Raw genomic sequence first — 23,386 nt, forward strand, 5'->3', positions numbered from 1 at the left:
TTACTCACAAAATTTAAATTTAAAGTAAGATTAGATAAATTTAACACGGATGATAAAATGATAAAAGGAGTAAACTTAACCGTCTTAGAACACTCAACATTATATTGCGATTTACATAGTCTGTTAACCAAGTTGATTTCCTAGTAGAATGAGGCTGACCTCTTTCAATAGGTTGGATTTCCGGTGACCAGCAATTTGATGTTGCAAGTCAGATTCTGATTTGTACAAGTTGGTCATTTTGGTTCTCTATTTCTTTAAAGAAGACTGATATAGGTTGCTGTTATGACTCATTTTTAGCCTAATTCCATGTGTTTTCTTCATAAAAACTCACATCTCTACTGATCACAATTTTTTTAGTGTCTGAATTTAATAACTTATAAGTTTTAGAGACTTCACTTAAGCTAAGAAAGACATATTTTTCACCCTTATCATCTAACTTTTTCCTTTTCTCATTAGATATATATGCATATTTGATGCAACTGAAAATTCAACAATGATCAACAGCTGGTTTTCTTCCACTCCATATTTCCTCCGGAGTCATTTTCTGTATTGAAAATATTAGACTTCTATTCAGTACATGGATACTCCAATTAATTGCCTTAGGGCAAAAGTTCTTCGGAACATTGCCTTTAGCCAGCAATCTTCTCACCATATTAAGGATTGTTCTATTTTTCCTTTCCAATACGCCATTTTATTATGGTAAATAGGCCTGTGAGTTCCCTTTGAATGCTTTATTCATCACAAAACTGTTTAAATTCCTTTAAATAATATTTTCCACCATGATTGGTACGAAAAGTTTTAACTGCCTTCCCTTACTCATTTTCAACATGCACTTTGAAGCTTTTAAATGCACGCATTTAAAAAGCTTCTGATTTAGCCTGCAAAAAGTCAATCCAAGTCTTCCAAGAAAAATCATCAATGAAAGTGATTAAATATTTGTTACCCCCATTGAAAGTTGAATTGATTGGACTGCATATATTGGAATGGACCAGCTCTAAAAAATCTTTCGCTCTCTATTATTTTCCTTGTGGAAATTGAGAGCAATATTGTTTACAAACACACACTCTTCATAAACTCGAGATAGAATAGTAATTTGAGGAAGATCATTCGCCATATGCTTCTATTGGAGAGTTCTTAATCCACCGAAATTCAAGTGGCCGTAACAGAAATGCCAAAGCCGAGATGGATTCTTCATTTCAGCCATCAAACGGGTTTGGGCAACTTGAATTTGCAATGGAAACAACCTGTTTGAGCTCATTTAAATAATTACAATAGCTTCTCTTGAAGGATCATAAATTTCACAAGCTCTCTTTTGAATGATTATCAGATAGCCCTTCTCTTACAATTGACCAGCACTAAGTAAATTACTTTTCAAATCAGGAACATAAAACACACTAGAAATGGTCTCCATAAAACCATTCTTAGTTTTAATATCAATATCACCTTTTCCCATCACATTTACTTTAGAACTATCATCAAAGCTCACAGTTGAATGAAAAGTTTTATCTAAATGGGAAAAGAGAGACTTACTACCACACATATGATTGCTACATCCTGTATCAACATATCAAACTCCAGAGTTAATTGTCTCATTGGTTTGAACAGTCATTAAGAGAGTTTCAGCTTCATGATTTTGTATAAAGTTTGACTTCTCCCTATTTTCTCTGTCATTTGACATTTTGGTACGACATTTTGAACAATATTGATCAAATTTATGGCATCTGTAGCATTCAATTTTGGATTTGTCAAAGTGCTAAAACTATCCTTTCCCTTTGTGTGATTGATCATCGTCAATTTTGAAATTTGTGTTTCCATTTCTGTTGCCACGATCTCTCCTTTCTCTTCCTCTTCCTCTTTCTCTTCCTCTACCTCTTCATCGTCAGTTTTATAGCTTATCTCCATAGTTCTCGCAAAATAGCTTGTGATAGATTTACCATCCTTCATCTGTAGAGTCTCAAAATCTCATCTCAAGATGTGCATGCTTTACACTTGCGGAGCCTTGATATTTCTTTTTCATGGAGTCCCAAAGTTGTTTGGAAGTATCTTTACATAAAATGGTCTCTAAAATTGAATGATTGGTTGCCTAAAATAAATGATTTTTCGCCTTAAGATCCTTCAACTTTAGTCCTTCAATTTCTGCTTTTTGCCCTTCAGTCACTGCTGCTCCACTTGCTGGTGCCAATACTCCATCCGAAACAACTTGCCAGTACTCTTTCGATCTAAGAATATTTTCCATCAACATGCTCTAGTGATCATAGTGACCATCGAAGCGAAATATTGTAGGTTGCACAAGACTATCAAATACTATTGACAATATTTGAAAAATGCACAAGAAAGCTACAGCTTAAACTTGGCTTTGATACCACTGTCAGTAGCGTTTTTCAAAAATACAGCAAAAATAAAATTACAGTATAATAAAAGACCAAATAAAAGTGAAATCTCATCCATAAAATTAAAAATAAATAGCCCATAAATAGGCTTTACTAATCAACTAAGAAACAACTACTAACATAAAAGCACTAAACCACTAATATAAAAACACTAAAACAGGAAGCGTTAAACTGATAACATAAAAGCACTAAATCACTAATATAAAAGCAATAAAATAGGAAGTTAATTAGTTACTGCTACCAAAAATTTATATATTTGGTAGTAAGTCTTCATCAAGTTGACTTCATATTTATATATTTGGACAACATAATATTTGGAGAATACAAAATTATATATAATGTTCTGAATATTTAAAATTATTTATACACACCTCTCCGTTTTATCATTTTTATTCATTTTATATTTTTATATATATTAAAAAATATAATTTTTTAATTATATCCATATTAAATATATTAAATTTTATTAAATATTAAAAAATATTTTAAAAATATTTTAAAAATAAAATAAAATTAAATACGATTTATATATTATTATAATTTTAAAAAATAAATAATAATTTTAAAACAATAAAAATAAATAAATAAAAATTTATGGAGCTTATTTTATTGTGATATTTTAAAAGCAAATCTAGGTCTTTTTTAATTTAGTTTTATCGTATGGGTCTTGGTCTATATATATATATTATAAAACGTTAATTTTAGAAGGTTTAATAATCAATAATTCAACATGCATTTATCTCATTGGATAGATATTATTAATTAATTAGATGGTCATCACCGAATTAGCTCATCTCCACAACACGGCTTCAACCTCAATATCTTTCACACTTGTAAGCTTTCTCTATATATATTGTAGGAAACATCTGTCCGAGGTATTTTAGCTACCCGACTTTCATTGTAGTGATCGTGATTGCATAAGTCTAGCTCTAGCGACTGTGCAACTTGTGATGCTTCTCGCTGGAAATCTAGGTCATCGCCTGAACTGAATCGTAGAAAAAGTATTAGGCCGAGACAATATTCATATCAACAACTAGCAAGGGCAACTAATCATTTCTCTAATAATCATCTTCTCGGCGAGGGTGGTTTTGGACAAGTTTATAAAGGATCGCTAAATGGTAAATCCTTTGCTATTAAAAAACTCAAAAATTTTTCAGATTTACAGTCGGAAGGAGATCTAGAGAATGAGATTAGGATTGTTAGCAGCGTCCGCCATAAAAATCTTATTGAACTGCTTGGTTACTGCATTGAAGGGAGGGGCGAATAGATTATTTATTTTCAAATATTTTCGCAACAAGTCCTTGAGCTCTCAATTACATGGTGAGTCTCATCCTTCCTATATATTTTCATAACTGGTATGAAAATTAATATTAAAAAATGGTTTTGTAGAAAGTGATAAAGATTTGGACTGGCAAAAGAGAATGGATATCGCCAAAGGGGCTGCAAGTGCACTGGAATATTTACATGAACTCTGTGAGTATATTATATCTAATTTGCTAACCTTTAAGTTTAATTATGATCTCTCAATATGTCTGTTTATTTTACATCTTTCTTTAAATTAATATTTTATTTTCTTTCAAATCTTTTTATTTTTTTTATATCAATTAATCATTCAATTATATATTTAAATATTAAATTAGATAATATTTTTCTCGATAATAAATTCGAATTAAAAATATAATAATTTAATCATAAATATATTTTTTATATTTATTTATGATTAGACCTATTTAATAATAATACTTTTTATAATTTAAGATTGAATTGTTATAATTATAATTTAGTAAACTTTACTTATTAATTACTTTTGTCTTTTTTAAAAATAATCTATTTAATTTTTATAATTTTAAAAAATTAATAATGTAGTCCAGTTAAATCTTCATTTATGTGTTAGTATTATTTATTTAAAAATTAACTTATGGTCTGTATTTAAACCATAAAAATTAAACTATTTTACATATATGATATTATAAATGCTTTACTTTGTTCTTTCAAATGTATAATAAATTATAATTTATTACGATTAATTTAACCAATATCTAATTAATTCTAAAAAAAGACTATAAAGAATTATAATCCTTTATTTAATAAATATCATAATTAGTCAGTTCATATTCTGAATTTTTACAAATTACCATATATAATAAATGATCTTACATGGATCAAATGAGCTTATATATATGATAAACCTAATCAGTCACATTTACACTATTAATATTAATATCTATAAAAATTGGTACAATTATATGTATACAATTAAAAATTAAATTTTTTATGGATGCTAAACTTGAAATCGATCTTACCTTTTGTTTGACATAACTCATTTTAGAATAAAAGAATTTAAATAAATTTTAGTAAAATATGATTTTATTTTCTTTAAAAATAAAAATTAAATTGAATCATTATAAAATCTTTGATTCCAAACAAGATCTTAAAAGCTTGAACTATGAAAAACCTTATAATTAATTAATAATTTATAGATAATTTGTAATTTATAAGTACATCCATAATTTAATTATTTATTCATAATTTAATTATTCTTATTATTTTTTTATGAAATTTAACTTTTTAATACATTTCTGTGTATATCCAATTTTTATGATAATTAAATATATTTTCTAATATATTAAAAGGATATAAAATTCAATTTGTAAAATAATAAATATATTATATTATGTAACAAATTTTAAATTATTTTGTATCTTTTTATTAATTATATTTTCTATTTCATAATAGTATGAAAATTTCATTAAAAAAAATGGATAAAAAGTTAGATATACTCTTTATATCTTTGATAAAAATAGAATATAATAAATTTAATCACAAAAGTTAATCAGATATAAATACATAATTTAAAAGATAATAACTAAGCAAATAAAATTATTTATGAAGAATATAAAAAGGGTTTTTACTCTCCCTTTGAAATCAAGAATTTTATAAAAATTTAATTCAATTAATTTTTTTAAAAAGAAAACTCTTATTGAAAATTAAAAAATTTAAAATTTTTTAGCATATGAATGATTTTACAAGAATTTATTTAAATTTTTTTTCTTATAACTACATTGCAACACACTACGGAAAATCATGCTTTGGCATAATAAATTTATTAGGGAGATTTATAATTTAATCCCTGAGTATTGCCATTATTAACAAGTCAGTCTCTATATTTTTAGAAACCTATTAAAACGTCCTTATTTTTTCTCTCCGTCAACAAAATAGTCCTTCTGTCTATTTTTGCCGTTAAAAATATAGTAAAAAACTAAATTACCCTCATTTTTTTTTCTTCCTCTTCCTCCTCCTCCTCCTCCTTCCTTTTCTTCTTCTTGCTTCTTCTGCTTCTGCTTTTTCTTCTTCTTCTTTTTCTTCTGCTTTTTCTGCTTCTTCTTCTCCTTCTTCTCCTTCTTCTTCTTCTTCTTCTTCTTTTTTTCTTCTTTTTCTTTTTCTTCTTCTCCTTCTCCTCCTCCTCCTTCTTCTTCTTCTTCTTATTCTCCTTCTTCTTTTTTTTTTTCTTTTTTTTCTTCTTCTTCTTCTCCTTCTCCTCCTCCTCCTTCTTCTTCTCCTTCTCCTCCTCCTCCTTCTTCTTCTTCTTCTCCTTCTCCTCCTCCTTCTTCTTCTTCTCCTTCTCCTCCTCCTCCTCCTTCTTCTTCTTCTTCTTCTTCTTCCTCTTCTCCTCCTCCTCCTCCTTCTTCTTCTTCTTCTTCTTCTCCTTCATTATCTTCTTCTTCTTCTCATTCTCCTTCATTATCTTCTTCTTCTTCTCATTCTCCTTCATCATCATCATCTTCTTCTTTTTGGAGGAGGAGGGACTATTTTGTTGATGGAAAGAAATAATAAGGACATTTTAATAGATGTGAGAAAAGAAAATGACATTTTAATAGATTTCTGAAAATGTAGGGACTGACTTGTTAATAATGTCAATATCCAAGGACTAAATAAGAGGTTTTATTTGAGGATAAAATTGGATTTAAAAAATTTTCTCTCTCCTCCTTTATCTAATTTTAACGGAAAAAAGGACGGAAGGACTATTTCGTTGATGGAAAGAAAATATAATGACGTTTTAATAGGTTTCTAAAAATACAGAGACTGACTTATTAATAATGGCAATACTCAGGGACTAAATTATAAATCTCCCAATTTATTAATCTTCTTGAATAATTTTGTTTAGGTTGCTGATTTTGGACTTGCCCGGTTTTTTTCAAAAGCTGCAAATCACATTTCTGAATCAAAAACTGTGGGAACTAGAGTGTAAGATCATTTTTACATCTCTAATTTTTATTTTTAGTTCCATTATTATGTTTTGCTTCTAGAATAAATAAAATAAAATACATATGAAACCACAAGGAAATTAGTGCTTCTTTAGATTTTAATTTCTTAAATCTTAACATGATTTTACTGTTTAATCATTTGCAGCTATGTGGATCCATTCGCAATAGAAAATGAAAAATATTCTGACAAATTAAATGTCTATTCATTTGGTGTTATATTTTTATAATTAATTACTAGTAGGAGACTCGTAGAAAATAGCGTTGATATCGTTAAATTGGGTATGTTGGGTATGTCCTATCTCATTAGTATACTTTAAAAGTTTATGATATTTAACTATATAATTAATTCATTAATTAAAAAAAAAAAAGCAATTATAACCATTGAAAAACTTTGTAATTGCTAAGTTAAAACTGGGTTAAATAAATTTTAAATTTGTTTTCATTTCATTTAAAATGGTTAATAGTTAAAACATATTACTAATCCCATTTAGGAAGTACAAAGATCGTTCCAGAATTAAAATTATATTAACTATTAACTAAAATCAATCTTTAAAAATTGAATTTCAAGTTCACTCTCAGATTTAGTTTAATGGTAAGTATATCCGAATAAATCTGAGAGATTTCAGATTTTATTTTCTCAATTTCCAATCACATTTAAAAAAAAATTAAATTTCAAATAAAATGAAATTTTTTTACATAAAATAAAAAAATAAAATTACTAAATTTTTTTATATTTGCCATACTACATCTTTTAGTTCATAACGAATTATTAACTTAAAATTAGATTTATTGAAGCTGTAAATTGAATTGAAATGATCGGTCAAATTCTAAGATAAATGAATTAATTGATTTTAATTTTTGAATTTGATTGAAATTTTAATCAGAAGGACCAATTAAAAGCTTCCCTCTTAATCGGAATTAAAATTGGACTAGAATCAACCAATTTAAATTAATGGTCCAGTGTAGTGTCCGTTTGATTTTAAATTTTTAAAATAAATTATTTTATAAAATTTTATCAATTTTTAATATTTTTACTTGTAAAAAATATATTTCCATTTGATTTTTTTTATATTATATGAATGGGTATATTTTGTAAAAAAACTTATTTATTGAATTATTAATTAAATAATTTTTAGTACTCGTATTTATTTCTTTACGTTTTATTTAATTTTATCTAAATTTTTAAATTTTTTTTTCACGTACGTGTGGAATTTATGTTTGATATCAATGCCAACCCACAAAATTGCAGAATAACAAAATTAGCATTTGATCCAGGTGTTCGCAAGTACAGCTTTGAAGAGCTAGCAAAAGCAACAGGTGATTTCTCCAACAACAACCGCGTTGGACAGGGCGGTTCTGGTCAAGTTTATAAAGGAACACTTCCCAATGGTAAACAAGTTGCGATTAAGAGGCTTCAATATAATTCAGATCCTGAGAAACAGCAATTGGAACTCCTATTTGAGAATGAGTTTAAAACCATTAGCCGCACTCGTCACCCGAATATTGTGGAGGTCGTCGGATACTGCAGCGAAGAAGCTGATCGATTGATTGTTTACGAGTTCGTTTCCAACAAGAGCTTGAAATCTCATCTCTATGGTGAGTATTCTTAAATTTTCTCATTGGATTTATAATTTATTTATCATGAGAGCTAAATGATTAAGCCATCTTGTTCGGTTACACAAGTGGGAAGAAGACAGCAGACAATGGTGACCGCCCCGATCGATTGGCCAACCAGAATGAAGATTGCTTTGGGTATAGCAGAAGGATTGGCATATTTGCATGAAGACTGTGAGATTTTAACTTTATTTAGTTTTTTTTTTTTTTCAAGTTTTTCTATATTGCAATTTATACTTTTTAATTTTATGCATTTTTAGGTAAACCAGGAATTATCCACGGAGATATTAAAAGTGACAATATTCTTCTCGATGATGAATTTAATCCTAAGGTATGATGATAGAATCACATAAGAGATTTATAAAAAATAATTCAACAGCTAAACATTTTATAGTTAATATTAAAAATGTAAATAAAATTTACATTTATAACTATTTAACTGTTTTAATTAATTACAAGTAATTTTAATTATAAATAAGAGTCGTTTCAAAATCTTGATTTAAAATATTAACTTGGAATTTAAATTTAACTTATTAGTTATAAATTAATTTGAATGACACAATAAATTACTTCTATCAACTTTTTTCCCTTTAGATTAGAGATTTTGGAATTTCCAAAGAATTTGCGGATTCAGAAACTCACGTTTCCACTATCTCAATGGGAACTCCAGAGTATGATTCGTTCTCATTTGCTTGCGAAATTTTCTTCTTTCTCAAAGAAAATTGGTTGAATTGGTAGTTCTCATCTGATGAACGCTTTCTTTAAGTGCAGTTATCTCGCCCCCGAGCATTGCACCGAAGATGGCTAAAATAAGAGGCTCACTGATAAGTCTGATGTATTTTCTTTCGGTGTTGTGCTTTTAGAGCTGATTACGGGAAAATTAGCCGTTTTTGAGAGGGAACGCAGGGAATATATTTTCTTAACTATTTGGGTACTTGAAAATAAAGAATTTGATATTTTGTATTTTCGATATTCAAAGGTTTTTTGTTTTTTATTTTTTTTTCCCTGATGGAATGCTTAACTGACCTCTGTACATCTATTTTGATCATTCCCAGGCCGTGCCTCTACTGAAACAAATTTTGGATGCTGAGTATCAAGATTTGCATGCTGAAAATTGTAAAGAATTTTTTGATTCCAAATTACCGAATAATTTTGAGGAAAATGATATGAAACGACTCATTTATTGTGCTGCTGCTTGTGTATATAAACCTGCCAAGTTACGCCCACATATGTGCAAGGTAAATTCACAAAACCAAACCAGTTATTTTTGGATTATGCTTTGCATGTGATTATCAGTAAAAATATATGAAATATAATTTAAAAAGTACGTAAAAATTATTTGATAATTTTGCATATGTTGATTAAAAATTGGGAGAGTGACTGCATGTGATTTTGTGATGCAGATAGTTAAAGTACTAAATGGAGATATGGAACCCAAAACTATATGGGTGAGAAGTGATTGCAAGTACCTATACAATGGGTCACCTTACGCTCCATTTCCTCAAGCTCAGGGAACCTCCAGCTCTTGAGCTCTATCCAATACATGAATTATCCTCGCCTTGTAACAAAAAAGTGTGTTCTTGCTAAATGCACGTGCTTTTCTAAGGGATCAATTAAATAATAAGAATGTGTTCCTTGCTGAATTTTTTTAAAATATTAATAATGATTGATATTGAATAATTTTTCATATATATATATATATTGGCAGAATACATAATATCCATTACGTATTATTTTAAAACAAAGAGATAATATGCAACATATATATATACACATAGGTATGGTTGGTAATAATTTAATAAATAATTTTAGTTAAAAATTTATATGAATTAAATTTAATAATAAATAATAATTTTATTAGATAGATAATTCAAAATTTTTTAAAAATTTCAAATTAATGAAATTTAAATTTTATTAATTAAATTAATTGTAGAATTCATATAAATTTAAAATTCTTAATTTTTCTGTTTAAATTCTTAGAATTATTTTTATTATAATTCTTTTTTTTTAAAAAAAATGTGATTCTACGGATTAAAATTATAACGGTTTCATAAAAAAATATTTTTTCTTTTTAATTAAGCAAAATTTATAAAAAAAAGTATTAAAATATTTATAATAATATGAATAAAAAGTAATGTACTAAAAAAAAGTAAAATTTTATAATATATTACATTTAGAAATAAAATAAAAATTATTCAATCAAATATTAATTTTATTGAATTATTATCTATAATAAATTTATATTGAATTTTATTATTTTTTAGTTTATACTACATATGAGTGAAAGGGGTGACAAGTAATTAATAAAATTATTTAAAATACTCATATTATATTTATTATAAATTTATTATTAGTTAAAATTTTAATTTATAAATAATTATAAAATATGATAAAATTTATTACTATTCGTAATATTTATAATATGTAGATTAGATCATATATATCAATGCCATTTTAATATTAAATAACTTTGTTATTATTTTTATATTAATTTTTTTTATATATAAAACCAGTGATAAATAGTTATTCAAAATAAGTGGATACTTTCATTGGATAATTTCAAAAAAAAAAAAAAAAAATTCATTGGAACTTAGAATAAAGAGAAACTCATTAATAAACTTATAATATGCATTACACAAAATGATGTTAACCGAAGGCCACATGCTGCGAATTCTACGCTCAACGTCAACGTTAATTTTTTTTTTTATTTTTTTATTAAAAAAAAAAAATGAAAACGAAGGTCCTAACTGTCTTCCTTCATCCTTCTTACATCTCCCTCTTTATCTCTGACCATTCGCATTCACACTCCATAAGAACTCTATTATATATACTTGCAAAAAACCTCTGGCCGTGGTTGCACAAGTCTGCAACTTCTGATGGCCAATCGCTTGGGGATGAACGGGGAAGATCACCGGATTGAAACTAGAGGTATTAATTGTTTTTAGCTGAAACTGTTGTGCCAAATAGTAATAGTTTCATGGAGATTTCATTTCATCTAACTAATTGAGGCATGTTGTTTATTGATTGCTCACTAAGCACAGATCAGAATGAATCTGGCTCATCTCCAGAGAAGACTATTGGGCCAAAGTCATATTCATACGGTGAACTAGCAAGGGTAACCGGTCATTTCTCGCTCAATAATCTAATTGGTCGAGGTGGTTTTGGTCATGTTTTCAAGGCATTCTTAGATGGTGAGATTCGTGCTATCAAAAGACTTGATTTTCCAGATGTACAGTCTGAAGGAGGTTTGGAGAGGGAGATTATGGTCGTCAAAAGCATCAGTCACAAAAATCTCGTTGAACTAGTTGGTTACTGCATTGATGGAGCCAATAGGTTGCTTATTTTAAACTATTTTCCAAATGGATCCTTAAGATCTAAATTACACGGTGAGTCCCATATCCTTTCTTTTACTTTTATGACATGAATAATCTTGCAAATTACAAATGCTATTGTAGGAAGTGGGGATGTTTTGGATTGGAAAAAAAGAATGAAGATCGCTATAGCTTCTGCAAAATGATTGGAATATTTACATGAACACTGTGAGTATATACTACTACATATTCTTACTTGCAGGATTTTAACCTTTGAGTGTGAATTTATTTATTTTTGTTTATATTGATAATTTCTTTTCTCTCAAATATTTATATTTTATATTATTTTCAGGTAAACCTAAAATTATTCATTTAGATATCAAGCCGGATAATATTTTTCTTGACGAAGATTTTGAACCTAAAGTAAGATAATTTTATAACAAATAAACATTTTATTTATATCATCTATAAAATAAATATTTTATTTATATCATCACATTTGTATAGTAGAACTTTCATCATTCAATATCGAAATTTTATTTTTAAATAATATTAAAAAATTATGTCAACTCCTTAATTATATAATTTAATTTTTGTAATTAATTAATAAATCTAGATTCTAATTTTTTTTGGTTTGGCCATTTTGGCTTGTTTTAATAAAATTTATTGCTTATAAAAAAATAATAAATCAACCTTAGTAGGTTTCTTGTCTTTTGTTTTTTCATGATTTAATATTTTCTTAATAAACTTGATTGAAGTACGGAAAATTGTGTAATTTACCAAATAAAAAGTGTAAAAGTATATTCATAGAGAAAAATAACTTTAATTTTAAATTAAGATATGTATATAAATGGCATAATAAATTTATTAATTAACTTAAATAATTTGTTTAGATAACAGATTTTGGACTTGCTCAATTTTTTACCGACGGTGCTACTCACATATCCAAATCATCAGTTATGGGAACCCATGTGTAAGATATAATTTTCTTTCTATCATTTAATTGCATTGCTATTATTTTCTATTTTTTCAATACCATTATTATCTTCTCTTAGAATAGTTTAAAATAAAATAAATATTAAAATAGATAAAATAATACATAAAAAATATAAGTAGTCCTTAATTTGATAGTATTAATAATTTTAGTAAATTCTTTTGCAGTTATGAAGATCCACTAACAATAAAATTGGAGAAATATTCTGATAAATCTGATATTTATTCTTTTGGAGTTACACTTTTAGAATTGATTACGGGAAGAAAACCTATAGACAACGGCATTGACATTGTTACTTGGGTATGACTCTATTTGTTTTAATAAAACTATGATATAAAAATTTTGAATTTAGATTTCAATTGGAATTATTTAGATTTTAATTCAATGCATTTATGATTTATTAATAAATAATTTTTTTAATTAATATTTTGTAGGCAAATTATCTAATTAAAAAGGCTTTGGAGGGAAGATATACCAATTTTATAGATTTCAATTTACAATCTTTTGACCATTAACAAATGTATCGAATGATTTCTTGTGTTAATTCTTGTCTAAATCAACCTCCAAATTCTCGTCCAACAATGGAAAAGGTAAAATTTTTCACATAACTAATCTCAAAACTATATATATTATTTTTAAGTTTGTAATTATTTTATTGGCATGCTATGTAGATATATCTAGTTCTCGAAGAAAAATCGCCTTCAGAAGAATTATACGATCATGAATTGGAATGGAGTATTATTCTATGCTCTTTTATGTTAATTTATTAGAAATTATATGCATATTTATACTAAAGCTTGATTTAATTGATGCCTAAATTATTTTTCATTTAATTTCTGTCATATCTTAACATTAGAAATAAATGTTAATTTTCAACTGCATAAATATTAATTTTTTTAATTTGAAATGTAGAATAAATTAGTTTTTTTAGTCAAAATTTATAAATATTAATGAAATATAATTTGTATCTTATAATTATTCAAACAAATGTAAAAACAATGATGAATATTTTTACCTTAAAGCTTTAAAGCATAAATCTAAAAGTTCATACATAATTTCTTAATCGTTAATTTTGTCAAATATTGAATTAAATCATATAGTTAATATTTATAGGATTGAATAGTTTCAAGATTAAACATATAATTTTATTTGAATTAGAAGAATATAATTACTTATAGGGTTATGATTTATCTTATTAATTAATTTTAATCATCATATGAAACAATAAAGAAAATCATTTATCAACCGAAAACCTCCTTTGTTCCCTAGTATGAAGGATGCAAAATTAAAAACTAACATTTCTTAAAAATGAATATGTAATTACATTTACATTTAAATTTGTTAAGAGTTTTTTAGAATTAAAAATATATTTTAAATTTTAAATATTTAATTTATTAATTAGGAATCAATATGTAAGTTAATTATTATAATTTAAAATTAGATAAATAAAAAATAATCTTTATTAAGATTTTGCATAAAGTATTTAGCTAGGATACAATATATATTACTAGCTTAAATGATTCAAGATCGATTTGATGTTTTTCCCTCAATTTTCTTTCAGAGTTATAAATTATATTAAGAAAACAAAAATCTAGTTCCACAAATAATATTTCTCCTTATAGAGCTGCACTAATTTTTTTTTTGTTTTTTTGGGAAGCAGACGAGCCTAAGCCAAATCCCAAACCTTTTATCTTTCAAGAAACTAATAATTATGGCACACGAGATCGTGGACATGCCAGTCGACGAGCAACAAAAGCAACAAGTTATGGTTCCTCCAACATCATTCCAGAAACTTCATTTGATGAGATGGATCGTTTTCCCAAACCCATCGTCATTAGGAGAAGATGAATATGTTACATTCAATAAAAACCTTAAACCTTTCCCTTCTTATTTTTCATAGACCAGAGTTCTCCTTATCATTTTAAGCTTTTCTCTTTTTATTATTTTCTTTAATGGATAACTTATTATTTTATTTTCTATATTGAATATGACCGATCTTAAAAATAATTCTCTTTTTATTCATATATTTTTTTCGTTGATAATTTAATAAAAATTCATCGGTGAATAATATGATCTATTTTTAAAAGTCTTACTGATAAATTTGTACCTGGAATCTATTATGGAATCCACTAGTAAATTTTTACCCTGAACTTTTTTTCAAGCTCACGAGATCAGTTGGAAAATTGTTGTCTTTATTTGTCCTCTATGAATATACAATGGTTCCACAAAATAGATATATACACTAACTGCATGTCATGGTTTGCTTAGATGATGAATCTAGCTCATACTTTGAAAAAAGGTTGATTAAATTGAAGAATCTGGCTCATTGCATGAGAAGAATTATAAGGGTTTTGGGCTGAAGCAACTAGCGGTGGCAAGAAGTGCATCTGACATTTATAGGCGTATAATGAATTAGCAAATGCAACAGGTTATTTCTCGCTCAATAACCAATTTCGTCAAATTTCAAGGGACTCTTAGAGGGCAAGATTTGTGCTATTAATTAAATAAAATTTTAGGAACTATGTTATAATTTACTGTTAATTTTTTTAAAATTAATTTAATTCTCCTAATTATAATAGTGATAAATTGAAAAAATGTTTAATTTTATTATTTAAAATTTAAAATTTTAGATATAAATATGAATTAATATAAATATTTAAATTTTTTATTCAATAAATCTTTCAAAAAATATGTGACATGATATATAGATTAAAATTTTTTTTATCAAAATTGATTGAGATTAATAGTTAAAATTAAGATAAATGTGAAAATATTAATTTTATTTTGATTGAGATTAATAGTTAAAATTAAGATAAATGTGAAAATATTAATTTTATTTTGATTGAGATTAATAGTTAAAATTAAAATAAATATGAAAAGATTAATTTTATTGTACAAAATTTTAAAATTAGAATATAAATATGAAAAATCATAAATTTTTCCATTTTTTATCTAATAGACTTTTTCTTATTAGATAAATTAGTCGACACCAGCATGTTGCCTAAATTTTAATGGGTAATTTATGATTTAGTCCCTGGGTATTACCATTATTAACAAATCAGTCCCTGTATTTTTAGAAACCTATTAAAACGTCCTTATGTTTTCTCTCCGTCAACGAAATAGTCCTTCTGTCTATTTTTGCCGTTAAAAATATAGTAAAAGACTATATTACCCCCATTATTTTTCTCCTTCTCCTCCTCCTTCCTTTTCTTCTTCATCAATTCTTCTTCTTCTACTTCTTCTCCTTCTTCTTCTGCTTCTTCTCCTTCTTCTCCTTCTTCTTCTGCTTCTTCTCCTTCTTCTTCTTTTGCTTCTTTTTCTTCTTTCTCTTCTTCTTCTTCTTCTTCTTCTCATTCTTCTTCTTCTTTTCTTCTTTCTCTTCTTCTTCTTCTTCTTCTTCTTCTTCTTCTTCTTCTTCTTCTTCTTCTTCTTCTTCTTCTTCTTCTTCTTCTTCTTCTTCTTCTTCTTCTTCTTCTTCTCCTTCTTCTCCTCCTTCTTCTTCTTCTTTTTCTTCTTTCTCTTCTTCTTCTTCTTCTTCTTCTTCTTCTTCATCTTCTTCTTCTTCTTCTTCTTCTTCTTCTTCTTCTTCTTCTTCTTCTTCTTCTTCTCCTCCTTCTTCTTCTTCTCCTCCTCCTTCTTCTTCTCCTCCTCCTCCTTCTTCTTCTTCTCCTTCTTCTTCTTTCTCTTCTTCTTCTTCTTCTTCTTCTTCTTTTTCGGAGGAGGAGGAGGAGGAGGAGGACGAAAGAAAAGACAGGGACTATTTCGTTAACAAAAAGAAACGATAAGGACATTTTAATAGATCTGAGAAAAGATAGGGACTATTTAGTTGACAAAAAGAAACAATACGGACGTTTTAATAGATTTCTAAAAATATAGGGAGGGATGATTTCGTTGATAGAAAAAAACGATGAGGAGGGACTATTTCGTTGACATAAAAAAAGATAAGAATGTTTTAATAGATATGAGAAAAGATAGGGACTATTTCATTGATGGAAAAAAACGATAAGGACGTTTTAATAGATATGAAAAAAGATAAAAATATTTTAATAGATTTTTGAAAATGTAAGGACTAACTTGTTAATAATTGTAATATACAAGGACTAAATAAATGGTTTTATTTGAGGGTAAAATTGGATTTTAAAAATTTTCTCTCTCCTCCTTTATCTAATTTTAACGGAAAATAGGACGGAAGGACTATTTCGTTGATGGAAATAAAACATAAGGACGTTTTAATAAGTTTTTAAAAATACAGGGACTGACTTGTTAATAATGGTAATACCCAGGGACTAAATTGTAAATCACCCAATTTTAATTATACAGTTGTTAATTTTATTGATAAAGAATAAAAAACAAAATTTTTTATGGTTAAGTGGTATCGAAGTTGCAATAGGAATAAAAAGATCTCAATTTTTCTTATAAAATTTCAAATCAAAATTTTTAGTCAAAGTATCCTACCAAGTTATTAAATTGTTTAATTAATCTTTTGCATTTATTTTGAATAACAATACAAATAAATTTCATTATTAATTAAATCATCAAAATCCATATTATATTTTTAGTTTTTAACATTATGCTAATTTGTAAAGATATGGGATCTATTCATTAAAGATATGTGTAATATAATTATTTTCATGACTATACGTAGAGATTACATTAGAACAAGCAATATATTGGGCACCCGGATAAAAAAGAAACACAACAGTTTAGATTTTTAGTAAGTTTATTTACAATAATTAAATTAAATGTAAGATTAAATAAATTTAACATGGATGATAAAATAATAAAATGAGTAAACTTAACCGCCTCAGAACACTCAACATTATATTGCGACTCATCAGCTATGGTTACACTACAAGAAATTAAATTGCTATGATGGAAATCGTCACAAAAAATTTTATTTTTGTCATTAAAAATTTATTGTGATAAAATATTATAGTCACCGTAACCGTAACCATGTAATAAAATGTATACTATGATAATAATAATATTTATCATCATAAAAAAGTTTTTTTATAACGAAACTATTTAATTATTATGAAATTGTATATTTATAGTGATATATAGTTTTTCACAATTTATATCTATTTTTCGTTATTTATTATTTTTATTTGTCATTAAAAATATACTATTTTAATTATGAATGGTTCGTTTTGTCACTAAATTATTGACCATGGACATGTAAAAGGAAAGAAAAGAAAGCAAACAAGCCCACAGACATCAAGAAAAGGAAAGAAAAGAAAGCAAACAAGCCCACAGACATCAAGTAAAGAGAGCACAACAAGCCAATCTCGAAAAACCAACGAAAAATGTCTAGATAGAACAAACCCAAACAGTTTCGAAACACTACACTCACAAAAACAACGCGGCAGAACTCTCAACAAAAGTGGTGATCGTAGTGGTGAGACCCAGTTCATGAATATAGTCACTTAGCATTAGCATAAGTGTATACATTCATATGTGTAGGTGGAAATCATTCTAACCTTCTCATTTGCGATAATAAACAATAAACAACTTGCTATCTTTACGAGACTTTTATATTTAATTTTTTATTTTCATAATTTTCTATTGCCCTCAACACCAAATTAATATGTCAATTATTGAATTTGACTCTCTTTCTCTCTAACCCTTGAGTTGGATCTTAGTATAAAGTATAAAGTATAAAGAAACTGTTGAACGATGAAATCTGTGAATAATTCAGTTGTTGTATATTTTTCTCCGGAAAGGAGGTTATATATAGATACATTTACAACACAAAATCAGAAAAGAAAAAATGAAGCAATCATATTCTAAGAAAACAAGATAAGTCTGTACAGAAAACAATATATATCAGATCTGTTAATTGTGCAAATCTCTATAATTACGTAATCTACTCCTAATTAGGCAGATTATTCCAACACTCCCCTCGAGTTGGAGTATGGATATCTATCATGCCCAACTTGTCAACCATATCATAGAATATATTCTCAAACACTGCTTTTGTGAGTATATCAGCTAACTGGTCTTCTGACTTGACAAACGTGAACTGTATAATCTTCTAGTCTAGCTTTTCCTTGATGAAATGCCAATTAACTTCAACATGTTTGGTGCGATCATGTTGTACGGGATTCTGTACAATCTCAATTGCAGCCTTGTTATCGCAGAAAAAGTTTCATTGAGCTTGCATTGTCTATTCCCAATTCTTTTAGAACGCTTTTAATTCACAATAGCTCGTATAAACCATATGACATACCTTTGAATTCGGCCTCTGTACTTGACTGCGTCACAACCTTTTGTTTTTTACTTCTCCATATAACTAGATTCCCTTCCACGAAGGTAAAATAACTCGAAGTAGATCGCTTACCCAATCAACATCCGTGTATCCTTCAATGTCTGATGTACCATTTTTTGAGAATAATAGTCCCTTGCCTAGAGCCCTCTTCAGGTATTTCAAGATCCGGCATACTGCATTCATATGTTCTTCACTTGATTCATGCATGAATTGACTTATAACACTTACAGTATATGCTATATCTGGCCTCGTGTGAGTCAAATAGATCAATCTCCCAACCAATCGTTCATAGCGTCCCACATCTGTTGGATTTTGTTCTATAAACAAACCGATTTTATGCTTCACCTCCGTCGGAGTTTCTGCTGATTTGCAGGCAAGTACTCCAGTTTCAATCAACAAATCCAGAATGTACTTCCGCTGTGAAAGGAAAATTTCTCGTTCTGATCTTGCTATTTCAATACCTAAGAAATATTTAAGTTGCCCAAGATCCTTCATTTTAAATTCAGCAGCCAAATAGTCCTACAATAACTTCATTTCACAATGATCATCTCCTGTTAAGACCATATCATCGACATACACAATTAAAGCTGATACCTTTTCTTCTTTGTGTTTGATAAATAAAGTATGGTCTGAATTACTCTGTTTATAACCAAATGCCTTCATCATTGAAGTGAACCTCCCAAACCAAGCTCTAGGTGATTGTTTAAGCCCATACAATGATTTCTTCACCTTACAAACTTCATTTCTGTTTGAAGTACTCCGTTTAACTTCCAGTGGGACCTCAATAAAGACTTCCTCCTCCAAATCTCAACTAAGAAAAGTATTTTTAACATCAAATTGATTCATAGGCCAACCTCGATTTGCTGCTATAGAAATAAGGATACGAATTGTGTTGAGCTTAGCCACCGTTGCAAAAGTCTCCTGATAGTCTACTCCATACTTTTGTGTATATCCTTTTGCAACCAACCTCGCCTTATATCTATCAATACTTCCATCTGCTCTAAGTTTCACAGTGTATACCCATCTACATCCAACTGTCTTCTTTCCTTCAGGTAGAGGAACAAGTTTCCATGTAGAATTCTTTTGTAGGGCCTCCATCTCTTCGTTCATCGCCTTTGTCCATTTTGGATATGCTAAGGCATCCTGCACACTACTAGGAATAGATACTTTGGATAATTGATTAATAGTAAATGCATATGACTTGGACAATCTATGAGTAGAAAGATAATTACTAATTGGATACTTGACATTGTCTCTAAGGTCAGGTTCATACTGTTTCCTTGGTATACCTTTATTTGATCTTTGTGGATATCTAGGAGGCAAATTGTCACAAGAGTTACTTATTTCATTACACTCATCAAGTATAGGACTCGGGTTTACCTGAGTAGAAATGTTGGTGTCTAGGTCTGAGTTGATTCTTTGGTTGATGGTGTTATCATGGGCAACTTTTCAGATGTTGGTGATTCTTCAGCAGACGTTGGTATTTTAATTTTTTAGAAGGAACTAATAAATCTTCATCACATCTTTTAGGGAGACCTTGCTGACTGTTACGTTGAAAACTTTCACTTACTTCCTCTAGTTCTAAGAAATCTGTCATTATTTCTTGTGGCACATCCTCTTCACTAAAGCTCTCCCCCTAAAGAGAAGGAGGTGTGACTCCCCCTGAATAGTATGGTTCTGATTCACGAAAGGACACGTCCAAGGTCACATGTAATCTTTTTGTGTGTGGATCATAGCATCGGTATCCCTTTTGGAAATCAGAGTAGCCAACAAATACACATCGTTTAGCACAAGGATCAAGTTTATTCCACAAAGTTTTTGGAATATGGACATATACTGTACAACTAAAAACCCTTGATTCAAGATTTGGGGCATGTGGCAGTGAGAAGAAAGCTTGCATCTTTTATTGAGGAGTTCGGAAATCAAGTACGCGAGAGGGGACCTGATTAATTAGATAAATAGCAGACTTCACTGCTTCTCTCCAGTAGAACCAAGGCATATTCATGCCAAAGAGAGAAGTAAGAACAACTTCCATGATTTGCCTATTTTTCCTTTCTGCCAAGCCATTTTGTTGTGGAGTATAGGTGTTAGAAGTATGATGTCGAATCCCTCTTTTGTTTAGAAACTTCCCACAGATTGTATCCAAGAACTTCAGTGCATTGTCAGTTTGCCAAACACGAATCTGCCTTTGATATTGAGTGCCCACCATATTGTAGAATTCCTGAAATGCTGTAAGAACATCACTTTTTTTGTGAAGTAGAGACACCCAAGTCATTCGCTTGCACTTATCAATGAATATAACAAAATATTGTGCTTTAGAAATAGAAGGAATCTGTGCATGGCCCCAAACATTAGAATGTATAATCATAAATGGTTCAGAACATTTATTTAAGTATGATAAATAAGAAATACGGTGACTTTTGGCCAATTCGCAAATATCACAATGAAACTCTGAAATATTCAAATTTGAAAAAAGATGTGATTGCAATTTCTTAAGATATCCAAATGAAATATGTTCTAATCGTCGATGCCATAACCAAATAGTTGCTTGAGGTTTGTCTTTACTATTCGTTTGACATGCAATGTTATTTTTCTGTTGTCCATTATCTGTCAGATCCAAGTAATAGAGTTTGCCCCTTTTAACACCATAACCAAGAATCTTCCGGGTTAGAATATCCTAAAAGACACAGAATGAGGGCCAAAAAGTTATAGTACATGCAAGAGAAGAGGTTATTTGGCTAACCGATAAAAAGTTATATTCAAGAGATGAAACAATCAAGACAATATCTAGAGTAAGGGTACTAGACAAGATGACTGGTCCTTTTCTAGTAATTGGAGAAGTACCACCATTAGCGGTAGATATAACAGATTGTGAAGAAGTACAAATAGATTATAACTGTCCTGAATCTCTAGTCATATGATCAGATGTACCTGTATCAATAATCCAAGTATTATTCTTAGAAGTTGTAGAGAGTACCTTTGCCTTACCAACAATACCTGGGTGGGTAACGTTAGCTGTAGGTTGTAATTTGTCCTCCGTATTTTATTGGATTTCTGTTGTGGCTGAATAATAATGGTGTTGGGGAATACAAAATACGATGTTGCAGATGGTAAACTATGGTGGTGGTTTCAAGATATGAAATTCGATTGGAGAATACAAAATACGATGTTGCAGATGGTAAGATATGGTAATGGTTTCAATATATGAAATTCGAGAAACAATTCTTCCAGGATCAGAATTGCTCTGATGCCATGTTGAACGATTGAATCTGTGAATAATTCAGTTGTTGTGTATTTTTCTCCAGAAAGGAAATTATATATAGATACATTTACAACACAAAATCAGAAGAGAAAAAAGAAAGCAATCATATTTTAAGAAAACAAGATAAATTTATACAGAAAACAATATATATCAGATTTGTTAATTGTGCAAATTCCGATTACATAACCTACTCTTAATTAGGCAGTTTATTCCAATAGAAACCTTAATCATTGGGGTTTTTTTTTTTCTTAAAAGAAAGTAAGTTAAAAGGTAAAATGCACTTTAGAAGTCATGCATAATACACATAAAAATATATCAACAGGGAGTGAGGTTTTAAAAATTTTAATAATTAAAAAAAAAAGAATAATTAAGATAGATAAATGAAGGGAAAAGAAAAATTGATAAACTACTTTTTTTTTTTGAATCAAATTGATAAACTACTTTTCATCTATTTATATTATTTTTCCTCTTTTACTATTTTTTAAATTGAATTTTCTATTTTATTTTTCACTGAAATAAAAGGAATTATAAATGTATTTTATTAAAATTATTTATTTATAAGAAAAATAAAAAGCAAAAAAGAATAAAAATAATATTTTTTCAAATACAAATTAAAAATTAATTAAATAAAATTTCAAATTTTTTAAAATTACTTAAATATATTTATTACTAAATTAAACTTTTCTGGGTGTAAGAAAAACATTATTTATAAAGTCAATTCATAAAATGTCACTATTAATTTTTTTTTGGTTTAAATAATGGATACTTTCTGATTGTCGCATTAAGTCATTGATGGGACCCATGAGCCCATGTCTATTTATCACTAAAAAAATATTTACCACATGCTGCGCATTAATAAAAAGAAACTCATTAATAAATTTATATGCATTTCACAAAATGACATTGACTCGCCTCTGGAGGCCACATGCTGCCCATTCTACGCCAACTTCAACATTTTATATATATGTATATATCTTTTTAAAGGAAAACGAAGGTCTGAATGCTAAAGTTACCTACCGTCTTCCATCACCCTTTCCACATCTCCCTCTCTATCTCTGACCATTCATTCACACTGAATATACTTGCAAGAAAGCTCTGGTCGCGGTTGCATAAGTCTGCACCTTCTGACGACCTCTAGCTTGGGGATGTGTGCAGTTTTTTTTATTAATTTTTATAATATTTTTATATATTAAAAATAATAAAATATATAAAATATAATAATTATGTATTAGTAAATTTATAATTGATAAATAAATTTATAATTAGTATTATTAATTATAAT

At 28.1% G+C, this 23,386-nt stretch overlaps 2 protein-coding genes and 1 long non-coding RNA gene across 8 annotated transcripts; all 3 read left to right on the top strand.

Annotated features, from left to right (window-relative positions):
- Positions 1-7,866: 7,866 nt before the first annotated feature.
- LOC122721279 (proline-rich receptor-like protein kinase PERK15) lies at positions 7,867-8,529 on the top strand. The gene is made up of 2 exons (XM_043961899.1): positions 7,867-8,251; positions 8,339-8,529. Exons 1-2 carry the CDS (start codon positions 7,870-7,872, stop codon positions 8,527-8,529), a joined length of 573 nt encoding a protein of 190 aa, XP_043817834.1. The 5' UTR covers positions 7,867-7,869.
- Positions 8,530-8,549: 20 nt separating this feature from the next.
- Positions 8,550-9,949, top strand: LOC110626697. The gene is made up of 5 exons (XR_006352427.1): positions 8,550-8,600; positions 8,864-8,940; positions 9,041-9,200; positions 9,325-9,507; positions 9,673-9,949. It is a non-coding gene; the product is annotated as an uncharacterized LOC110626697 (long non-coding RNA).
- A 1,091-nt stretch (positions 9,950-11,040) lies between these two features.
- On the top strand, positions 11,041-14,551 carry LOC110625784 (proline-rich receptor-like protein kinase PERK3). 6 transcript variants are annotated; one of them, XR_006352424.1, is made up of 5 exons: positions 11,041-11,197; positions 11,311-11,655; positions 11,725-11,808; positions 12,474-12,553; positions 14,235-14,551. XR_006352424.1 is itself a non-coding variant. In XM_021771426.2 (4 exons), the coding sequence occupies exons 1-3, from the start codon at positions 11,146-11,148 to the stop codon at positions 11,784-11,786; spliced, it is 459 nt and encodes a 152-aa protein (XP_021627118.1). In that variant the 5' UTR covers positions 11,041-11,145; the 3' UTR covers positions 11,787-11,808; positions 12,474-12,761. The 6 variants fall into 6 exon arrangements, 2 of the variants coding, with proteins under 2 accessions (XP_021627118.1, XP_043817306.1); XR_006352425.1 differs by lacking the exon at positions 14,235-14,551 and adding an exon at positions 12,742-12,804; XR_002489609.2 differs by lacking the exon at positions 14,235-14,551 and adding an exon at positions 12,742-12,798 and having other exon boundaries at positions 12,481-12,553.
- The last annotated feature ends 8,835 nt before the right edge of the window (positions 14,552-23,386 follow it).

Source organism: Manihot esculenta, chromosome 11 (assembly GCF_001659605.2).
Source record: "Manihot esculenta cultivar AM560-2 chromosome 11, M.esculenta_v8, whole genome shotgun sequence".
Taxonomy (NCBI): Eukaryota; Viridiplantae; Streptophyta; class Magnoliopsida; order Malpighiales; family Euphorbiaceae; genus Manihot; species Manihot esculenta.